Raw genomic sequence first — 19,584 nt, 5'->3', positions numbered from 1 at the left:
TTTAATCAGGTGTCTGAGTGCTGGGCTAAAACAAAAACGTGGACCCACACCGGGCCTTCTTGGAAAAGATGGGACACCCCTGCTCTAGAGGATTCAACAGATCTCAGACGGGAGCAACACAACGTCAAGACCTTTCTCCATGACACTGGAAGCTGTTGTAACTTGACTTTCAATAGTCCAATCAAAGACCTATTTCGACCTTCTGAACACACCAGTCTTTAGCCCGTGTCTCCACAATTTACCGTTCTGGAGATACAGCCAAAATTAAAGAAAGGAATTCAGCCTAACCCTAATCCCAACCCAAACCCTAAACCCAACCCCAACCATAATCCTAACAACAACACTAATCCCAACCCAACCCCAACCCTAACCCTAACTCTAACAACATCCCCAACCGTAACCCCAACCCCAATCCCAACCCTAACCCTAACAACCAACCTTACCCCAACCCTAACATTACTTTTTCTCACAAAAATTCACAGAAGAAGAGACCGCTACTCGGCCTCTGATTGGCTCAGACTGTGGTGATTCATCTCTGTAGGGGGGAAAAACATGACTATACACAGATAAACAGACCAGCTGAATGTTAGGAGGACCGGTGCGACTGAGGAACATATTTAGCCTCACTACAGTGATTTTTGGTCGCATGTGCGTCCCTGGCTTCCTCAACAACGGTCCGTGTGGAACAATGATCCCTGCTGAGCAGACCGCATAATGCCAAGATAGGAATTCAACGAAGCTTGAGGCAGAGGTTTTACCTTGAGCATTTTTTGTAATCCACTCTTTACCTACTCCAAATCACATTGAGATCAATATCATTCATTGAATTTAATAAGTGTGTCATGTGATTTATATGAATCATGTGATCAAATATGTTTGGACATTTCCATCTTCAAATAGAACATAACGAAAGATTAAATAAGAGACTTCCAAGTATATGTTTCACTGCAGACCATGTCCAGTTAGAGCCAGTCTGTCTGTCTGTCTGTCTGTCTGTCTGTGTTTGTTATGGTAACTGAAGGGAAGACGATAATAAAAACAAGACTTTGTCCCCTTCTCTGTGCCAGCAGACTGTATATAAACATATTATATCACCAGCTGTAACCTGTCTGTCTGTCTGTCTGTCTGTCTGTCTGTCTGTACTACTGTATTAACCAGGAACCATAAATAACATGTGTTCCATGTGTTTCCAGTAACAACTTGTTATTGATGAGTTCATGAGTTTCAGTGAGTAACGATATTTAAGAGATTTGGATTATCGTATTTAACAGTATAGTCCCACTAGCAACACTGATCCAGCTCAGAGTTGCTTCCTTACAATAAATGATAACCAGAATTGACTTCTGGATTGCAATTCATATTTACACACACACACACACACACACACACACACACACACACACACACACACACACACACACACACATATATGATTTGTGTGAAGTCACTCAAATTATTCTGTAAAGATGAAAAGTGTCTAACTTGTGTGTTGGTGTCTGATGGTAGTGTTTTTCCTCTCAGTGTGTTCTGAGTGACAGCGTGTTGTCGCCATGGCGATTGTTCACAGTGTTTCGCTACACTGAAATGTTTAGCTCAGGTGACTGTTGGTGATGCAGACTGTGTTAAAGTTCAAACATGTGGCTGCAGTTGTGACCGCTGTTGAGAAATTAGGAAAAAATTGTAAGACTAGAACAATAGGGGTTTAACTGTGATGGTACAACAGTACCACCTGGTGGCTGCCATAGGTGACACATGTTTCTGGTCATAACTCACTGGACAGGTGAGGTATCTGTTCATTTACACATTCTGAGATATGATTTACCCAGGAACGATTGCTTCTCTGCATGAAGCTTTAAGGCATGTGAATTGTTTAGGTTAAACTATCTGCAGGCTGCCTTAGTCATAAATCAGCCCTGTGTGTGCGTTAAAGCTGGATACAGGATGTTTGGGCCCTACTTGGAGATGAACCAGTTCTGCGCCAATAGCAAGAGGGTCAGACCTTACTTAGTGTATACATTTCCATATAAGTACAGATAGATGGTCTTCCTAGCTTTAGGCTTGCAGGTCAAAAGGGTGACAGCAGAGGATTTAGATAACATATAGAAGGTAAACTGTCCCAGCCTATTAGGATGGTTTGGAGGCTCCTCGATCCCTTGTTTGATGGATGGACTCTCAATCCATCCAAGATGACCAATAAGGAGAAGTAGGTAGGTCCAGGTGAAAGGACTTCAAAAAGGCATGCACATGCAGAAAGTGAGGGTGGTTTTTCGTGTGGATCTCCTAATCGAATGCTCAGTAGGTTTTCCAGGTAGAGCAGGCATAAGTTCATTAGGAACTTTGCCCGAGTTTGGAGAAACTAGGTGTTGGCCAACCTGGTCTGATGCAGGCTTGAGAATTCAATAAAGGTTGCTCTATCAATCCCACCCAGCCTGTCTCAGCGGATTCATTTATCAATCAAACTTCACACAGATCATTGAGGAAGAGAGCCCAGAAACAACACAGGTAATTGATCAATGGAGATAGAAAACAGATTTGACGTAAACACAGATTGTAATAACATGAACATACTTTGATCTGAGACTAGTTTTGGTTGATTGATCTCTTGGCAACACTGCCTCAAACACAATGATGCTCCCAAACGAGTGAAGCTCAGTCACTTTCACTCTCATTCATTCACAGATCTGACCTCATTTCCCTGTGCCAGTGTTGGAACCCAGACCTTTATGCCCTGTATCAGGCAATGGTGGATCCCACTCTTACCACCTGGCTGGTCGACACCCCCTGTGCAGACGGTCCAGCCCTCCTCCGCCTGTCCCTCTCAGGAGCCAAGCCTGGAGAGGACAGACCAGATTGGACAGTGCATCCAGAGGCCCTCAGAGTTGGGGGACAGTCTGAGTAATTTCTGCATACCATGACACCAAGCGGCAACCTGGGGCTACTATTGCCCCCGCCTCACTCTCTCCAACAGGGGAGGAATGAGAAGGAGCGCTGGAAAGGGTGGAACCAGCTGGCCATGGCATGTGTGCAAAGCCTTCCACACCCCCCCGGGGTGAATCGTCCTGCTGAGTCAGGCTGATAACAGGCAATGTGTGTCATTGTTGGTCTGCAGCGGATCCACTTCTGCTTCCTTGAGTCTTCAGAAACAGCAGGTCCTCCACCATCCTCAACAGGGCAGTAGACCTAACTCCACCCTGCCGGTTGATGGTTCTAAGTCCTCACCAACACGTTCCTTTCCAGTATCAGGGGTACGAGGTGTCCCCAGGCCGGTCACGATCACACAGCAGCTGAATGTAGCCCAACGACTCGTAGGCTTCCTGGAACAGGAAACGCAAGAGTAGCTTGTGTTCAGAAGCCAGGGCTGTTAAGTCTCCAATCTTATAGGGAACCGTCGAGTACAGTAGGGCTGAGTGATTTTATCGATTCTGCGATATAAATCGATATTTTGTTTGCACAGAAATCACACATGATCCACTGCCCCCCAGTTCAGACCAGACGCGTATTTCTCCGCGACGGTCGACAAGCGCTTCTGCTCAGCTGTTATTCATTCAGAGCTATTTTTTTCATCGTGGGTAAGTAAATAACCTCATGAAATTAATAAGCTGCATCGGCTCGGCCCACAGTGCTCAGCAGCAGAGAGGTGACGAGACTAGAGCCGAGCTGTATTATGTCGTGGAGAGGGAGTCGGGACCAACACACGCTATGCGCTATTACGCACACACGCGCGATCGTCCTCTCAAATGCGGCTGCGTCTCTCCAGGTCACTGTGTGAGCGAAAGAAAAGCTCTGACTTGCTTGGGCAGACGTTGTTTGGTGTCACCCGCTGAAATTTAAATATCTAGCCCACCTTCAAAAAAAGTACGCACAGTGCATACAGGATTCCGGCTGACGGCCCCACTGTGTGTGTGTGTGTGCTTTGTAAGTTACAGTTTGCACTTAAATAAATGTAACTTATTTTCTCACCACATATTTGATTTATTTTGTCCAGCATTTGCAAGCTGGAGACTCTCTGTCCAGTCAGAGCCATATATTGTGTAATTGATTCTTTCAGTTGATATTAATTCAATCCAAGTAAATGGAACACTCACAAGATGTCACCAAAATCACACTGTACCTTTTAAATCTTTCAGAAAATGATGTAAGTGTATCGAATTATATCGAATCATATCGAATCGTATCGTTGACTGAATATCGTGATTTATATCGTATCGTGAGCTGAATATCGAATATCGAATATCGTATCGTGAGATTAGTGTATCGCTACAGCCCTAGAGTACAGGGAGTAAAACCTTTTCTGTCTGTTGTGAGTGGGGACTGTGCCGGTTACTGTAGCAGGTCTCGGGTAGTCCATCTCTTTGTGGTCTATCACTCCTTGACGCCCATGAATGGTGGAGGAACGCTGGAGAAAGAACCGGGTCCCTTTTAAAGAAGTGAATGCATGTGATCGGAGGAGGGTTTTACCAAAAGTAAAAATGACATAGTTTCACTTTGATATAACGTTAATACTTCAACCATTGTAACCCAGTCAAGTGACACTACCTATGTATTGTTATATAACAAAGTCGTCAGATCCGCCAAACGTCCAACAAGGTCAGGAGCCAGACGCACAGCCGACCTGATGAACTCTTTCCTAACATTATATAAGGTTATGCCAACCGCACGGACTTACTCACTGTTACATGTTTGCCCAGCCGACGCTCCGTAATAGAGTCCAGCACACTGTGTCACATTTATTGATCGCTGCTCTTCCAAGCACAACCTCTTCCCACAGAGCATTCTGTCGGGCAGTGGGCAAACACGGTGCAGACACAATACAGTTATCTGATCTTTTGAAAAGGCCAGACACACACACAAACACACACAAACACACACACACACACACAAACACACACACACGTATATGTATAATTTTCTGGGTCAGGTCCAACTTCATTTTGAAAATGATGCCTAGGATTTAATGACACTGTCCCTCCGATCCTTCAGTTCACTTGCCTGTTATTATAGCCTGAAGAATTAACGTAGAGGAAGCAACAACAGGGTTGAAGCAACACATCTCCGTGTTCAAGGATAACCTCCTCTAACATTGCATCATATCACTCTGTCAACAAATCCTGCATATTGCCTCCGGCCCATGCGAAGGTCCAGTCGTAGCTCGGTTTTAAAATGTGCAGGAATCAACAATTAATTAGGAGCTTCCGAATCCAAGAATATACCAAATTGCGATTGCCAGATTGCCCCCATTGATCTGTAATCACTGATCAAGTTTTAGAGGTTTATGCTCCCCACGTGTAGCTTTGGCTTTGTGTTTCTCAGCATTCATTTGAATTCATATGATTTCTCCCTGTCATGAATGGGACTTTTTTTCCAAAGAGCTTGTGACAGACGACGAGAACCCCCGTTGGGATCTGTGCACAGAGTGCCAGTCCTGTTGGTGATGGTCCCTGATATATCAGCAGACTGAGCCATGTCTGTTTTTAGACTGATACGGCTGTTTACTGAGTACACATCTGGCATCGCCACGGGGAACATTCAGGTTAATCCATTCACAGAATATATGGCGTACTGAGAAGTTGTGTCATACCTGGAAAAGAAAGCTGGCACCGCCTGAACACTAATCTCCCATTAAAAACAGGATCCACAACAGTTATATTTAAAAAGCAGAAGTTAAAATGCTGTTAGGTATATTTGAAAATTCTAATATTTGTATTGCCATATGTGGTGGGTAGGAGTAGCTCAGTAGTGGTAAATCCTAAAGCTTGTGGTAAAACAGTAGAGTCAGCCACATAGACACACTTCAGAATCCTCACAACCAGAAAAGAATATATGAAAGCAGTTTATAGTTATTATATGTGACTAAGCAGACACAAACTAACTGTTCTTACTGTCAGGTCGGCTACTGCTCGCTTCTTTATAACACACTGTAGACTGCAATGTGTGTGCGTGTTTGTGTTTGTGTGTGTGTGTGTGTGTGTGTGTGTGTGTGTGTGTCGGGGGCAAATAAGCTCTAAATTTTAGGGGGCAAATATCTGACAGATCACATGTCCTTTTGTCTCTGCTTCCCTGTTTCTTTTCATCTATTTTATTGATTGTTTTTTGTTTTTGCTTTGTTCTTTTATTAATCTTTTCCTCAAGGGACTACATGTGCAAAATAGCTATTTGCTACCACCTGGCATAATTTTACATTTTAACCTCGTCACCACCAGATTCATTTCATACAAATTCTTATTCCTGATATGTTTTGGAGGATATACCATAAGTGTATGCAATTTGTTCAAATGCAATGATTTTTTGTGTGCGACTTTAATAAGTAAACTTCAACCAGAGGGATGAGTCTGAGTCTGCATACAGTCTGGACCAGGACCGGGCCAGACAAGAGACCATGAGGGGGACAGAGAGGGGGGGGGGGGGGAGACCATGAAGGGGGGCAGAGCAGAGACTATGAGGGAGGCAGATTAGACTGAGACCATGAGGGGGCAGAACAGAGACTCAGAGGGGGGCAGAGAGACCATGAGGGGGGCAGAGAGACCATGAGGGGGGCAGAGAGACCATGTAGGGAGGAGAGAGACCATGAGGGGGCAGAGAGACCATGAGGGGGGGCAGAGAGACCATGTAGGGAGGAGAGAGACCATGAGGGGGCAGAGAGACCATGAGGGGGGCAGAGAGACCGTGAGGGGGGCAGAGCAGAGACTATGAGGGAGGCAGATTAGATTGAGACCATGAGGGGGGGCAGAACCGAGACTCAGAGGGGGGCAGAGCTGAGACCATGAGGGGGGGCGGCAGCGCAGAGACTCCGAGGGGGGCAGAGCAGAGACTGTGATCGGAGCCTCCGACGCCGACGGAACAGCTCTGCTCCTGTTAAAACAAATAGTCCGCGTGCGCGGAGACGCAGAGAGCCAACATGGGGATGGCGGGCGAGGACGTGCTCGTCACCCTCCAGATCCTCCCGGGCTTCTTCTCCAACTGTCTCTTCATGGCCCTCTACGACTCCGTGGTCCTCGTGAAGCGCGTGGTGTCTCTGCTCAGCTGCTCCGGCGGGTCCGGGTCCGCCGAGTCCGGGTCTGCCGGGTCCGGGGAATGGCGCCGCATGTTGACCTCAGCCGGACTCCGTGCGATCTGGAACAGCTTCATCCTGGACGCCTATAAGCAGGTAAAGAGCTGCTGGTCTGCACACGTTTCAACGTGATCATAATAATAATAATAATAATAATAATAATAATAATAATAATAATAATAATAATAATAATAATAATAAGAAGAAGAATAAGAAGAATAAGAAGAATAATTACTGTTATTATCAAGACTAATAATAACTGTCAGGACATTTTAGTTCGTGAGTGAGAGACTTTGCGCGAACGCCTTTTCACGCAGCCCAGTCCGCTCCTTAGTGCGCTTCTTAGTCCGCTTCTTAGTCCGCTTCTTCCCTCCACGTCGTGATGATGTTCAGCTGCAGTTCAATAAGAAATGTTCAGGTGTTGTGAACATCGATCCATGGAGCCGTTTCCTGACGTCACTGAGCTGATCAGTCAAACTGACCTGTTGCTGAAGTGTTCATTAGAAGTTCAACTCTGTTTCTCTCTCACATCGTCAAAGTGGTTTATGTATTTAGAGGTCATGAGCCAGAACTAAAGACCAGTCTGTGGACTGATTCCTGAATCACGTGATCCTCATCACGAGTCTTCAAGACCCTGAAGACTGGAATGACTTCATGGAGACTGGGTGTGAGCTGAACAGGAAGAAGCTCCACACAAACAGTGTTTTATAGCTGAGTGTGTCCGTGTTCATCTTTAACCGTGTTTTCTGCTGATGATGATGTATTGAATATGAAATCACATGTAAACGCTGCTGTCTCTCCTCAGGTGAAACTGGGCTGCGAGGCTCCCAACTCGAAAGTGGTGAAGGTCCCGGACGGCGCTCGGTGGCGTGGCGGGCTCAGTCATGTGACCAGTGTGCCACCTGGTGCCATGGTGGGAAGTGGTGAGTGCCACCTTCTGGACTTTGAGTCGTCAGACCGCCCTCTGGTGGTCAACTTTGGCTCGGCCACCTGACCCCCCTTCATCAGCCACCTGCCGGCCTTCCGGCAGCTGGTGGAGGACTTCAGTGACGTCGCTGACTTCCTGTTGGTGTACATTGACGAGGCTCACCCGTCCGACGGCTGGGTGGCCCCCCCGATGGGCTCCTGTTCCTTCGACGTCCGGAAACACCAGAACCTGGAGGAGAGACTGGGAGCGGCGCGCAGACTCATTGAGCACTTTTCTCTGCCGCCGCAGTGTCAGCTGGTGGCCGACTGCATGGACAACAACGCCAACGTGGCGTACGGCGTGGCCAACGAACGGGTGTGCATCGTACAGCGGAGGAAGGTCGCCTACCTGGGCGGGAAGGGGCCCTTCTTCTACAACCTGAAGGACGTGCAGCAGTGGCTGGAGCAGAGCTACGGGAGACGGTAGTCCACGAGGACATGTCCAACGTCTCAATGAGGAAATAAGACGTCATATAAGAACCTGGCCCCGATTTTAATACCAGATAATAACAGCCTAAATCAAGAGGTGTATTATGACGTCTTCAAGGACAGATGGGGACATGTCCCATGCTTCAATAAGAGATCATAAAGTCCTAATCAAGAGGTGTATTATGACGTCTATGAGGACAGACGGAGACATGTCCAACGTCTCAATGAGGAAATAAGGCGTCATTTAAGGACATGTCCTCAATTTTAATACCAGATAATAACAGCCTAAATCAAGAGGTGTATTGTGAAGTCTACAAGGACAGATGGGGACATGTCCCATGCTTCAATAAGAGATCATAAAGTCCTAATCGTGTCCCAGAAGTTTGTCCTGCCTGCAGTTCCAGATGTGGAGCAGCGACTTGTCTTCAGGTCCACTGAAAAGTTGCTCCCGATTGTAGATCAGCAGCTGAAGTCTGTGATGTTTTTTTTTATCTGTATTTATGAACGCCCTGCTGCTAATATCATGTTTGATGGGATTCCCACTCATAAATGAAAAAGTTCCCTGTTTTTTTCATGTTTTATAAAATAATACATTTTTAATTATTTTGAGGAGATTTACATTTTTATCCCAGTGGTCATTTATTTATATGCAATATGTCACCAAGTAAATACGATGTATGATGTTCATCTACATGTTCATCCACTGACCGTCCGGGTTCTTTTTCCTTTGTAGAGTTCATCTTCACTCTGTTGACTTCATGTGGTTTTTGACACGCTCCCTGCTGACCCCCCAGGTTTTAGCAGGCCCACTTTGCATCCAATGACAGGTAGAAACAGCTCATTGTCATATTTGGTATTATAGACATACCTTTAAATATTGCTTTAGCTGCATAGGCTCATGAGCTCTACCTTGTTTCTATCTAATAACATAATTCTTCTATAGAGAAGGAAGGGGGGAGGGGGGGTGACACGGCCTGAATACCCTGTCTTATAAAGAAGGTTCAATAGAGATGATTTTTGTGTTTAATGTCATAAAAGGAAACATTTTAATTGAACATGAAACCATTGTGAGTTTGTGTAATAGCTGGTAGCATTAAACATCCATACACCACACAGATGGTTTGTTCTGGTTGCAGTGACAGAGGTGTGCTGATGAAAACCTTTGACGAAAGAGTCCCAGACTCGGTCTCTGGTTGGATAGTGAACTGCACCTGGTCCACGTTACACAGAACCACTGCATCTGCTCGAATTATGTCTCAGTACCGGATCCGTGTCATCTACTGGGCCCTTTTATTACTACTCAGTGCATTGTTTTATTTTTAACGTGAAATAAAGGAGAATGTTTGCTGCTCAGACTGCTTTAAATGTTGTCTTTATGTCCCATGGAAAGACAAGGACAGACATACAAGGACTTTATGTCCCACGGTAAGACGAGGACAGACATACGTGGACGTTATGTCCCACGGTAAGACGAGGACAGACATACAAGGACTTTATGTCCCACGGTAAGACAAGGACAGACATACAAGGACTTTATGTCCCACGGTAAGACAAGGACAGACATACAAGGACTTTATGTCCCAGGGTAAAACAAGGACAGACATACAAGGACTTTATGTCCCATGGAAAGACGAGGACGGACATACGAGGACTTAATGTCCCAGGGTAAGACGAGGACAGACATACAAGGACTTTATGTCGAACGGTAAGACAAGGACAGACATACATGGACTTTATGTCCCACGGTAAGACAAGGACAGACATACAAGGACTTTATGTCCCAGGGTAAGACAAGGACAGACATACGAGGACTTTATGTCCCACGGTAAGACGAGGACAGACATACAAGGACTTTATGTCCCAGGGTAAGACAAGGACAGACATACAAGGACTTTATGTCCCACGGTAAGACGAGGACGCATCTTTTAAAAAGGATTAAACACAACTGATCAGGAAAGTGTCCTCCACCATACACAAATACTAGTAAAGCCTGTTGTGTCTTGTAGTGACGGGACTACAGTTAATGGGAGGACATGTCCCCCACTCCTCCAAATCCTCTTCTTCTCCCCCCACTTTTCATATTTTAGTTTTTTTTTAAATGAAAGCCTGTTTGAATATTGTTCTGTTACCGTCCAGAATAAAGGAGGTGATTTAACTCTGGATTTGGTCATGTGATCGCCCCGAGCTGAGAGTTTAATGAGTGTTGCGGTCAACCCGTCTCTCGGGGGCAAACATGCCGGCTGCACTACACTCTTGGTGGACATGTTGGGGCCATATGGAGCCTGAAGGGGAGACCTGCAGACAGTTTTCAGGGCTCCAATACTTATTAATATACAGTATACTTCCTATATGTGAGGGCAGGCACCAGAGAGAGAGAGAGAGACACACACACACACACACACACACACACACACACACACACACACACACACACAGGCTCTTAAGGCTGGATTATGCTTCCGCGTTGACACAACGCAAGGGGGCTTGCAGACCCCTTACGTCCTTGCGGACCCCCCTTACGTCAACGCAAGGGCCTGACGTGTGCCTCCCAAAAATCCTAGACGCGCGTCGAGGCGACGCAACAGCAACGCAACACCAACGCAGCGGCATCGGCTGTGATTGGTCCGCTAACTACATCCGCTGGAGACCGCTATCCGGTTTCCACTCATAAACACCGCCATTAGCACCTCTTTGTCTGAGGCCTGGTAGATGTGTGGTGGGACTGTCTTGTCTGTGCAGAACCGTGGTGCAGCTGCTTCCTCTAGGTCCAGTTTTGAATGTGCTGTAGGCCCATGCTTGAGAGGACATGAGTCAGCCTTTTCCTTCAGTCACAGTATAGAGCCAGTCGGCTCCACCGGTGCCAGTGTCTGACAGGGCCCCAGACTGAGAAGATTTAGTGCCAGACTGCTGCTTTGCCTGGGCTGATGTGCCATGCGGCCTGGTTGAGGCCTCTTAATAGTGTTTTTATCGCTGTGAATGTAAACCAGCTCCTCATCAGCCGTCTATTGTCTGGTGTTGCTGGGACTGTTGTTTTTACTGTGTCAACCGATAACCATTTGCAACCCAACCGAGTACTAATATTGTATTTTCTTTTGTTTGGTCGTCAGGCAGTGGGAGGATCTATGGGGAGTATCCGTGGTATATGCACCCTTCTTTGCATGCAGTGTGGTAGGTCTGAAGAGTGGCGAGCACACAAAAGTAGTTTGTAGATTTACTTCCATTGTTGCAGTGATGTGCAGTGATGTGCAGTGGTCACAGTGTGCACGTGGTGGTTGCTATTGGGTCTTGCGATAGAATCTCCCCGTGGTGAGTACCCTGTCTGATGATTAATTTATTATACTTTGTAATACGTCATTTCAGCTACTTTGTAGTTTTAAATATTTATTAGTGTTGTGGTATTAAAGGTATTGCGCTAAAACTAATTATTGTTCTTTTTGTTATCAGGTTCATTACCATCAGTTGATTTCCGTTTACATAATAAATAGAATCTTTGTCTTGAATATACGTCTTCGGCTCTCCTTGTACCTGGGGATAAATTTGTTTGTGGGTCTATGCGGAGACCCTTACACTGGGGGTGGTCACGTATACATCTCAGGTTCAACTCTGGACCAGAACACTGACAACAAACATCAGAAATGAATCATAAATATAGCTTTTAATGTTGATATTTTTACATAGAATAATCCAATAAAGCAACACAAAACTATAGCTTAGACATCTCTAGATATAATGCTAACACAGTGGGAGTCAACCCTGATGCCTTCTCCAGCAGATGTGTCCATGAGGGACATCCGATCATGTGGTCTTACACTTTCAGCCCCTCTGGGGTTGAAGACTGGAATATGGAGGAACTGGTAACCTGTGTGTGACAAACAAGGACTAAGCCTCCTGAATCCTCCGTCAGCGCCTCCTTTCCTCAGGCAGGTGGGCCGATGGTGCACTGACCCGTTACACAAGGAGGTCAGATTCATCCCTGAAGGATAAACAAACATAAACATACATCAATCCTAATCACAGTCACAATGGAGACGCCTCCCAGGACCCTGCAGCGAAACTCATCCAAACCAAATAAGCCAACAAAATGTGTCCGATTCAGACACATCTTCACAGTATGTATCCTTGTCTTCATGACTTACACACTTTGACATGAAAGATGAAATGTAAGAGTTCTCCTCAAAATCTTGAATTCCCCCACAACACCATAATGTTGGCTCATGTTTCAGGCTCTTTAATGTCTTTAAACACTTCAACATGCCTGAGTAGATATCTCAAACGCTGAAATCATTGCTCTTATCAAAGTGCTTGAGCATCGCTGTCCAGCTGGAGCCGATAGTGCTTGAATATGAAATCCTTGGTTTCCTGTGGAGCCTGGAACTTCAGGAAGTAGACTCTCTCGCCCAGCTGAGGATTTGTGAGAACAGTCCTGAAGGTTCATGTGACATAGAAGGTTGTGAATGTCTGCTCTGGCTGACCCTCTGTTCATCCAGGCTGAACTTTTGTTCCTTCAGATTAAGTGATTAATTGAAGGAGAAAGAGCATGGCTGAGGAGGACAGAGAGGAGTAAAGAATACATTAAGGACCAGGAGGGAGGCTGGCTGCATTCAGTACACATGCCACATACAAACCAACACTTCTCTCTCAGCCATTCAGCTTTCCTCACAGCACCTGGAAACAAACATTTATCCCTACAATTCCTTCCTCTTTATTCTATTTGTTTTGGTCCTTTTCCACACTCACCTTCTCACCTTCACCCATTGCCTGTTATCTGTGGTGACACATGTAAGACCTTGGATGGTGGTGTGAAAGAGGAGCTTTTGTGTTGGTCTGTGTATTCACATGTCCTCTTACACTTGATAAGCACACAAGGTCCAGCCAGACATTCAGTGATGCTGGGAAGTGCAACAGAGTATGACGGTGGAGAGGACAAGACCAATTAGCTACACAAGTTCAAGCTCCAAGGAGCTGCTTTGTGTTTCACGGACAGAGTGATGGAGATAGAGACGGAGACCGAGACGAAATGGAGACACAGCTCCGATGGTCATGTGCTCCATCCTTACAATGTTTGCTTTATTCTTGTCTGCAGGACAAACTACAGTACAGTATTATACTTAAAGGCGTCATATCTCAAAAATAGCATCTAAATATAAAGTTACAAAAGAATCAAGAATCTTAATGTTTTTATATAAAAAATGTGATGTTTGTTTAAATGAGCCAGTATTCAATTCAGTTAAATGTTATTTTAATAGCCCCAAATCGCAAATTTGCTTTAGATTCTGTACAGCGTACATCTGGGATCCTCCATCCATTCCTAAAAAACCTTTAAAAAAAACCTCTAGGGTCACATGACCAGTTGGGCCTAAACTTACGGGTCCACACAGAGAAAGTAAATGATATCCTTAGTCCCTCTAAAAGTTAAGCTAATGTCAAACTGTGTCATAGAAAGGCATCAAGGATCTGTGAAGGTCTTGAAATGGTGATGTGCTGGACCTATGATCTATAAATAATAATATATCAAACAGAAGTCTAGCATTACTGAAATACTTGAGTTCCTTGAGTCACAAAAGCCTTTAGGAGGTCAGTGCACTGCTCACTCTTCTAATGCATGTCTGCGGTCCAGGGACAGAGGATGTTTAATATTGTCCAAATTAAAACCCCATAAGGCAAATTTGTGATTTGTTACATTTTGTTGTATAAATAACATTGAATTTAATTCATTTGTTGCTGCTGATACAGCTTTTCAAAAGTGTATATAAAGCTATCAGGCTGTTGTCCATACACTCTCATTATTTCTGGTTTTCTTCATGTTCAGGCTGATTTTGTGTATTTATAAACTACGATCTCAACACATGTCCAACATATGTGGCAACGCAACTAATAAGCCGTCTTTTAAAAAGTAAAGTAATCTGGTTGATTTAATCAGTGTCATCTAATGAACAGATTCTAAATGAAGTGGAAGTTTGTATCTGAATGTGGAACAGTGTGAGGTCCTGGCCCTGAGGCCTGAGGCTTTGGTGCTCTGCCAAGGAATTCAGTATCATGTGCTATTCTCCACCAGTGAGAGTTGGCTGGAGCTGGACTCAGGGGGACAGGTCAAATGTACAGTGCATCTGGAAAGTATTTTGTTACAGCTTATTCCAAAATGGATTAAATTCATTTGTCCCGCAAAATTCCACACACAATACCCCATCATGACAAAGTGAAAACAGTTTGTTTGAGTAAACTAAAGAACGAAAATATAACATGTTCATAAGTATTCACAGGCTTTGCTAACTTGGCACCAATTACAGCCTCAAGTCTTTTTGAGTATGACACTACAAGCCTTCTTTGAGCAGTTTCTCTGATTCTTCTATGCAGGAGCATGCAAGCTCCATCAGGTTGGACGGGGCGCGTTGGTGCACAGCCAGTTTAAGATCGGTCCAGAGATGTTCAAGTCTGGGCTCTGGCTGGGCCGCTCAAGGACATTGACAGAGTTGTCCCGTAGCCACTCCTTTATTATCTTAGCTGGGTGCTTAGGGTCGTTGTCCTGTTGGAAGATGAACCATCGCCCCAGTCTGAGGTCTGGAGCGCTCTGAAGCAGGTTTGCATCAAGGATGTCTCTGTGCATTGCTGCATTCATCTCTCCCTCAAACCTGACTAGTCTCCCAGTTCCTGCCACTGAACATCCCATTCTCATGGTCTGAGAGTCCTTCAGGTGTCATTTGGCAAACACAGGGCGGGCTGCCATGTGCCTTTTACTCTACCTGATTGGTGGAGAGCTGCAGAGATGGGTGTACTTTTAGAAGGTTCTCCTCTCTCCACAGAGAAACGCTGGAGCTCTGTCAAAGTGACCACTGGGTTCTTGGTCACCTCCCTGACTAAGGGACATGGTCATAAGTCTACAAGTCTTCAGAACACTCTCATGACTGATCAAATAGACCTGCAAAGGTAAAGAGCTTGTCCACTGTTGCATGGCCTATACAATTTCCAGGTGATGCTAAGCAGTATGATACCACAACCATTGGAGCGCACTCTCTGCTCCACCTTTTTAAAAATGGGAACCACCACCCTGGTCTTTTACTACCTCACCTACCTCTGCAAGGAATATATATATTGGACTTCTGGGGTCTTCAAACTCTACCTCAAGCACGGACGACATGTTGGTCTGGTTCAGGAGTTCCTCAAAGTGTCCTTGCCACCACTGGACAATATCCCCAGTCGTGGTCCCTCGCTGAACACACAGACAATGTCCTGGTTTCTATTTGAGTTGTCTAATGGTTTTCCATAACTTCTTTGAGGCCAACCAAACTTCTTCATCTCCCTCACTGAACTCCCCCCACACTCCTACCTGTCTACTGTTTCTGAAGACCCCTGGACCAGCCAAGCCCAAAGGCCTCCTTCTTCACCTCATGGCGCAGATGACATTCTGGCCACAATAACCAGCAGCTGATTCCACAATCGAGGCTTTGAACATGGCACTCCGATTCCATGTCCCAATGGAATGAAAATTCATGTATGTGGGAGTTGAAGACCTCGCGGACAGGGGCCAGATGTTCCTTGCTCAACTTCACTACACATTTGGGTTTACTGGGTCTTTCAGGCAGCCTTTTTTACCAACTCAAACACATTTACAGAGAGAAAAACAAAACACAAAACAAAGAAGACAAAACAAAGCTAAGAGAAAAAAACATACTATGTAAAAGAGGAAAGAGGCATGGGGCTAGTGGTAGGCAGAGGAGAAGAGATGGGTCTTGAGGTGGGACTGAAACATGGTGAGGGAAACGGAGGTTTCTTGTGGTAGGGAGCTCCAGAGCCTCGGAGCTGCCCTGGAGAAGGCTCTGTCCCCAAAACTGCGGAGGTTGGGGGGATTTGATGCTGAGGTAGATCTGAGTGTCATCAGCCTAGCAGTGGAAGTCCAAGTTGAAGTGGCGAAGTACTTGACCAAGAGGGAAGACGTAGACGAATTACACTTACAGGCCAATTTATGCCCGAACATGGTGTTTGTTATGGACATCCATGAATATCACAGAACTTATCAGGCAGGCCGTTCTTCCCAACCACCCCCCTCTAGGTTTCTCCATCGTCCACATGTGGGTGGAAGTCCCCCAGCTGCTGTTTGGTGCATAAGCTCAATGAACATGCAGAGTCGACCAGCTCATTCCCTGGGGAACACCCTGTGCAACTCCAGAAAAGGTATTTGGTTCAAGATCCAGTGCTGTGTGCAGGTGGGCCAACTATATCTAGTTGCATCTACCAGCTCTGGTACCTTCACCTTAAGAGAGGTGACAATCTACATCCTGAGAGTCTGCCATGCCAGGAGTTGGCACACCAAAGTTTACTTGCCTGCTGCTTCACTCATGCTGCACCTGACCACTATGCCTATCCCTGCGAGTGGAGGGCTCCATGTAGATTCATCATGCCGAGCCCATGAAGCAAGGACTGACCACCAAATGCTCAAAAAGAGAAGGCTTGAAACGGTTGAGGGTACGCAGTCAGCGCTGTCAGTTTTAATATTTGTCGACAGTAGTGTGCTAGCTAACGTTAGCCTCAAGAGCTAGAGAGTTTATCGTTGCCTGGAAACACCGTCAGCTGCTCCAGCTCCTCTCTCTCTCATTGGCTGTAGATAGAACATTTTGAACAAATGTCCAGACATGTGGTACATGTTCACTTAACTGCAGCATCAACAAATTCACCCAGTACATCAATATCAAGTCACATATCAGCGTAACTAGAGAGCAAAAACCACACCTTCACAGTCCTGATGGAGCAGAGAGCTTAACGTCGAGTGTTGCTGTTTTGATCACCAATATTTAATGTTATAGTGAAAGACAAATTTTAAACCAACACTGCTGAATCTAAATGATTTTACGGTGAGAATGAGGGCAAATGTTGAAGTGGTAGAGTATTGCTATTAATAATTGGACTTATCCAAGGACTACAGTATAATTTCAGAGAACAAAAGATTGTTTTATTTGTTATCAAACTGATGAAAAAAAGGTTATGAAAAGTAACAATTATAACACAAAAATATGAATTTCAGGCAAGTAAAGATTGCACCTCTACATCATAAAATGACAATGGCAGATAATGAAAACATAAATGGACAGTAAAATATTGTTAACTAATGATAAAAAGGTGAGAAAACAATGATTTGAGTGACCAATCCCACTTAACCCCCCCACCACCATTTTAGCTCCTTCAAACTGTGAAACCCATCCATCATAGCCTCTTCGTCTCTCTGTCTCTCTTTATTCTCTTTCAAAAAGAAATATCACTAGTGTGACCCAGAACAAGAAAGCCATATACAGAAGGAAGGGCACCTTGTATTTGTTGGACAACTGCAAGTAGTTAAATATTCATGCAACTTTAGAAACATCTCTGGTTAGATCTCTAGGCTAACAATACATTTTATTCTTTATGAAATATCAATATGATTCTCCACAATCTCATTAAAGTTTTTTTCTCCAAGTAAATTAACAGTTAATAGATTCTGTCATGAAATACGCTGATAAACCATATTTTCAGTCTGTACAATAGAGGTACTAAAAATTACAACTGTCATGGTATATGTACACTTTCCTACCTACAAAGTACAACAGCTAGCATGTAATAAAATATGTAAACAAATTTCTTGTTTTTTTTGACACAGTTGACTGTGACAGCTGATAGAATTCACACTTTCAACATTTGATTTATTTCTGTATACACATTAGTTAACAGTGTTGTAGTACTGCATTTGTCTTCCTCCGCACACCTCCATAGAAAATGAGAACGACAGGCAATGAACCAACATACAGTTTTGCAAAAAGATAAAACCACCACTGGCTGTGCATCAATAATAGACCTTTTTTTCCATAGTTAACATTTTGAGGGGTTCAAAAAGAGGACAGTGGCTAAGTTCTGATCTGATAATGAAGAACTGTTTGGCATTTATTAAGAGAATGTCCAAGTTGAACACTGTATACTGAACTTTTACTGGACTGGACTTTACCGTAGAATCTGGATGGCATGCATTTTACAATCAGTTGCTTTTTACCTTATTTCCACAAAGTGAGTCACTTGTCAAACAATGACAAGAATTGTGCTGAATCAGGTTTATCAGATCTGTCCATGGCATTTTGCTCACTCACATTGCTCAGGTATCATTTTATACACAGAAATACTTTTCTTTTCTTGTTGTTATTTTTGTCATTTTGTTTTTCCTTTTGCTTCAAGCAAAATAAGTTAGACACCACACTTTTATTATGTATAAACCATAAAAATGTGTCATACTCTGATACAACAAGAGTCCTTTTTTGACTTTTACAATGATGGTGTGCCTGACCCCCTCCAGTTAAGCACTACATGCTGAAAAATGTTTAAGATTATGAGCCTTTTGTAAGTGTAACAATTTTACAAAAAGTGTTTTCGTTAATGCCAAGGATCACATAGCTCTAAAAGTCACTTAGGAGAATGATGTAGCTGTGAAGTGTTCTATACTGATAACGTCTCTGACCAGATAGAAGAGTAAGGTCTCTAAAGTTGCTATTTAGCCTTGTCGTTATGCTTACAATAGTAAGTGTGCTTTATATTACAGTACATATCATCAGTTCAACTACTCAGCACAGTATAAGATTATTCAAGTTCCATGTTATACCATCACTTCGTCATAGTAAATGTCCTCTTAGAGCTTTCTTTCTTCAAAGTCTCTCAGTCACACATAATATTCCTTATCCTTATTTTTCTGTTTCTTGTTGCTGCCTTTCAAGCTCTGCTGTTTGTCCTTCATGACAGCGCCATTGCTCTGCACAGCTGAGTTGGTTATGTAGTTCCTGCTCTCGTCCACCTGGTAGGAGCCTTCATCCCTGTTCCTGTACTTATACATGGCATACAGGAGGATGAGGATGCACAGGGCAGCGGCAGCCACTATTCCGATGACCATCCCGGTGGTGCTGCTAGATTCACGGACAACTTCCGAGGGCCCTGGAACTCGCCTGACGCCCGGCTCTGTGGGGAGTGCTGTGGGTATATTACGGAACATTGGGGAGGTTATTAATGGGCCCCTCAGCTTGGTGCTGTCTACCTCAAAGGATGTGGGCAATGGAAGCAATGCTAGGTCGGGCTGGGGTTTTAGCTCGCGATTATTCATTTTGCCAGCCGGCTGTTTGGCCGGAGCATTGTGAAGG

The 19,584-nt window shown here is 44.6% G+C and overlaps 2 protein-coding genes across 3 annotated transcripts in view; one reads left to right on the top strand and one right to left on the bottom strand.

Annotated features, from left to right (window-relative positions):
• Positions 1-6,662: 6,662 nt before the first annotated feature.
• dio2 (iodothyronine deiodinase 2) lies at positions 6,663-9,786 on the top strand. Its single transcript, XM_084013353.1, has 2 exons — positions 6,663-7,144; positions 7,854-9,786. Exons 1-2 carry the CDS (start codon positions 6,896-6,898, stop codon positions 8,439-8,441), a joined length of 837 nt encoding a protein of 278 aa, XP_083869479.1. The 5' UTR covers positions 6,663-6,895; the 3' UTR covers positions 8,442-9,786.
• A 7,140-nt stretch (positions 9,787-16,926) lies between these two features.
• The window catches only part of LOC311015497 (neurexin-3a-like), a 79,330-nt gene continuing 76,672 nt past the window's right edge, over positions 16,927-19,584 (bottom strand). For both annotated transcript variants that reach the window (XM_084012768.1, XM_084012767.1), the window contains one exon: positions 16,927-19,417. In XM_084012768.1, coding sequence (XP_083868894.1) covers positions 19,113-19,417 — 305 coding nt within the window. In that variant the 3' untranslated portion in view covers positions 16,927-19,112. The remainder of the gene's footprint in view (positions 19,418-19,584) is intronic.

Source organism: Eutrigla gurnardus (genome assembly GCF_963514095.1).
Source record: "Eutrigla gurnardus genome assembly, chromosome: 7".
Classification (NCBI taxonomy): Eukaryota; Metazoa; Chordata; class Actinopteri; order Perciformes; family Triglidae; genus Eutrigla; species Eutrigla gurnardus.
The sequence above is the reverse complement of the archived record's forward strand: the minus strand, read 5'-3'. Positions and strand labels throughout refer to the sequence as shown.